Source organism: Chrysochloris asiatica, unplaced genomic scaffold (assembly GCF_000296735.1).
Source record: "Chrysochloris asiatica unplaced genomic scaffold, ChrAsi1.0 scaffold00014, whole genome shotgun sequence".
In the NCBI taxonomy this organism is placed as follows: Eukaryota; Metazoa; Chordata; class Mammalia; order Afrosoricida; family Chrysochloridae; genus Chrysochloris; species Chrysochloris asiatica.
In genome coordinates this window covers 34,711,173-34,715,110 of record NW_006408532.1, presented here as the reverse complement: position 1 = coordinate 34,715,110, position 3,938 = coordinate 34,711,173, and the positions used below count along the sequence as shown (strand labels likewise).

Sequence of the window (3,938 nt, the reverse complement as noted above, 5' to 3'; positions counted from 1 at the left end):
ACTTAGAAGAGAAGGACTAAGAGCTGGTGGCCAGGAGCAGACTTGCAGAATGTGCCCTTTGGAGATGTAAATTATTATATATGCCTGAGTGGGGTTTTTTGTTTGTTTGTTTGTGTGTTTTTTAAAAAAGTAAAGTGGATAGAAATACTGTTAACTGATGGTGCATGGAGGGGATTATAATCAATGTAATGAAACAAGGTATATGGTTTGTTGAATGTAAAACTGATAATATGCCCTGTAAACTTTCACTCAATCCACAATCAAAATCTTTAATAAATAAATAAACACTGTAAGTACAAACAGAACATTAAAAAAAAAAAATTAGTTCATCATAGGTCAGGAACTACTTTCAACAACATGACTCGACTCATCACTGAATATCAAATTGATACTTTAGTAGTGAAATAATCTTACATGAAAAAACAAGTGGGAAACTAACTTCTCAACAATAAATCGTAGCCAAATTCCTTCAGATAACAATATAAAACAAATTTTATTTTAGAAACTTCTAAACATGACAAACATGACTAAACCTTTTAAAATTAAACAGAAATAAATTATAAAACCTCATTCTTTCTTACAAAGATAAGTTTCAAAAATAAAAGACAAATTAATTTTCAAAAAATTTTTTGCTTTGTTTCCCAACAGTATTTTAGTAAATTATTTATTCAACCGCTTCTTTAGATTTTCAAGGTGTTCCATATTAACATCTTGTAATGACAGTACCACTGCTTTAGACAATGAGGGGTTAAATGAAATAGTCATCAAGCAGCACAAATCTATTAGGTCTCTCTGGCATTTCTGTAAACCTTCCCGAAACTTCTGGTACTCAAGAGGATCCTTTTTTAACTGCTTCATTTCTGCTACTGAATACCCTATGAGACTAGTAAGTATTTCATCTTCAAAGTCTACATCCAGATATGCAGTGCCATCAGAAATCTTTGCAGTTACATTCCAAACGCCACCAGAGCTTGTAAGATTTCCAGTTAAGGTTACAATAAATGCTTTGATTTTGACTACAGTAACTTCTTTTGGTTTTCTGGCCATTAGAACAGACAAATAGATAAAAGGTGGAGAATACAAATCCATGGTGACAGAAAGATTACTGCTCTTCTCTAATGATCTTAAAGAACAACTCTGTAAATGGTAATCATTTTCATTAGATATGTGTAAGTTCCTTTTTGGTACATAATTGACTAGCTCTCTTCTAAATACTTTACCGTCTAAGGAATGTTTATCTGTACTGCTGACAGCTTCTTTTACTTTATTATCAGCCTGTGAGTTATCTTTATTTGTAAAATCATGGGGAAGGGGTAAATTATAATGATCAACTGAAAAATCACTACTATTTTGCTCTCTAGCAGATGGAAAATCAAAAGACTTGTCTTCAGTAGCTATTTGTTCTGATACATTTTTTTCATTCCAATTACTATTTTCATTTTTACAGGTGAAAGAAAAATTATTAAGAGTATTAGATTTATGAGAAATTTCCTCTATACTTTTATCTGTGTTCTTATTCAATGCTAATGGATGCAATTCTGTAGTCTCCAACTGTTCTTTTTGAACACTTTCTTCTAAAAGCAAGACCTCTTCCAATGAAAAGTCATCTAATTCTTCATCAGTTAAATGCATGAATTGATTTAGTGATTCCTCTGTTGGTCCCGGAGGAATAACAAATCCTGGTTCAAAACATGATTGTCTTGTAGTTTTATTATTTGAAGAACTACCTGTGATAAAATATCCTCTTTCCAAAGTATCATTATTTGCTACAAGTTCATCATTTTCACCAAGACTTGCCAAGAGTTCTTCATCAGAAGGTCCTAATGCAGGATCTAGAATATCTGTAGTTCTAGGAATAGGAATGCTTTGGTTAGAATTATTTGGTATGACTGGAACCATAGAATCAAGTTCTCCAATTAATCTTGCAAGTACTTTTTCTTGGGCATATTCTTCTAAAAGAGCATCTACTTCACCTCCCAACACCTTTACATTTTCTGGTTTCAATAAAAGCACACCAAGACGGAAAGAAATGTTTCCATAAATCAAAATTTTTGTACCTGGAGGAAGATCACTATGAAGTGCTGGAATAGACTGATATTCCATTCCCTGCATTTGTGTAATTCCATCAGTTATTTGTAGCATCAACATTCGTGAAGGCTTCGCTTCCCAAGGTTTTTGTGGTACTTGAGTTTCAGCTGTAACTAGATCATTTCTTGTATTTGTCCCTCTCAACTTTTGTATCTGGGAATATGCAGGTTGACTTACATCAACCAATGAATTAATCTGCAGAGCATAAAATCCATTCAGTTCTCCTTTGGAAACTTCTAAAATGCCATCAGGTAAAAGAGGATGCTCCAAATCTCTCAGATCAGTTAAGAGCCATTGCTCAAATACTTGTTTATTAATTTGTGCCTGACTCAATTTAACATTATTATTTTCTTCTTGGATCCAGTTAATACAAGCTTCCAGCCACATTACAGGTACTTTAACATGCCACGTAGCAAAAAGCCAGGTTTCAACTCTTAATGCAATATCAGTTACACTCATTTCTTTTAAGTAGAAACAATATTATGCACCAATTATCTAAAAGAAAAAAACAAAAACTGCAATTCAGTACATTTTATATATCATTTCTACAATTCTCTATAATGTAAAAACAGGTATAACCATATCCTTTTGATTTTCCTCTCTCAAAAGCTACAAGTAATTAGATGGTAATAATGAGAAAGGCAAAAGGTTTTCAGACAGATATATCTTGGTTTGAAAGTTAGCTGTCAAATTATAAGCTAAGTGATTTAGTATAAATGTTTTCATGCTTCCCACTCAGTTTTCTTGATCTATAAAATTAAATGCTACCACCTATCTCACAGGATTGTTAAAAGGATTACAAGAATAATTATTTATAAAACATAATTCAAATCTATGGAAGATACTAAGGAAATAGTCACTATTAATATACAAATATAGTAATCAGATTCTAATACCCTAAAATTTAAGTAAGAAGCAATATTCATTAAGGTTCCTTTCACAATGTTGCTGTTGCTGTTAAGTACTGCTGAGTCAGTTCCAACTCAAAGCAATCCTGTATAGGGTTTCTGAGGAGTGGCTAGTGGGTTTGAACCACCAATCTTGTGATTCAAACCAACCTGGTAGTCAAGTGCTTATCCTACAATGCCACACCAGGACTCCCAGAGTCAGACTCCATTAAAACCTACACCATACATGTTTGTTGTCATTTAGCATTTAAATTTGTGGTCTGAGGGTAAAATCATAATAAATAATAGTAGACTCCAAACTGACGTAAAGCTCTTATTTGTTTGGCTAAATATTCTCAACAGTTTTGCCAAGTAAACATATTTTCTCAATATGATAAAGTAGTAGGAAAACACTAAAGACTAATCTGCTCTGTGTTCATAAAAGTAAATAGTTCTGTCCACAGATGAATATGTTCAAGAACTAGAATTTATAAAAGTTTTAATTTGTCCTAAGAAAACTTACCACTTGCACATGATTTGATGACAAAATTTGTACCTGGGTGTCCAATGCAGTGCTTGTAACCCAACTGCATAGAAATGGCTCTGGAAGCTACAAGAAATAATAAAGGTTATAAGAACTGTAGGATAAAAGACCTAGTTTCTAGAGTACAAAAGAGTTTGGAGGGCTGGTTCTTCGGGACCCTGAGATCAGTCAGAATAAAAGCATGAGGTTTGGAATGACAAACACAATCAAGTGACCTTGAGAAAGTTACGTACTCTCTCTAATCTGGCTTTAATATCTATATACTATATAGATATAATATATACAATAGTTGTTGTTGTTGTAAAGTGCTGTTGAGTGGATTCCGACCCATGGTGACCCTGTATAGGGTTTCCAAGGAGCAGCTGGTGAGCTTGAACCACCGACCTTGCAGTTCAAACAGCTTTGCAGTCTGGCGCATT

The 3,938-nt window shown here is 33.4% G+C and overlaps 1 protein-coding gene across 1 annotated transcript; it reads right to left on the bottom strand.

The window, feature by feature from the left end:
• Nucleotides 1–660: 660 nt before the first annotated feature.
• On the bottom strand, nucleotides 661–2,547 carry RMI1 (RecQ mediated genome instability 1). The gene has a single exon (XM_006834964.1). It carries the CDS (start codon nucleotides 2,545–2,547, stop codon nucleotides 661–663), a length of 1,887 nt encoding a protein of 628 aa, XP_006835027.1.
• Between the last annotated feature and the right edge of the window lie 1,391 nt (nucleotides 2,548–3,938).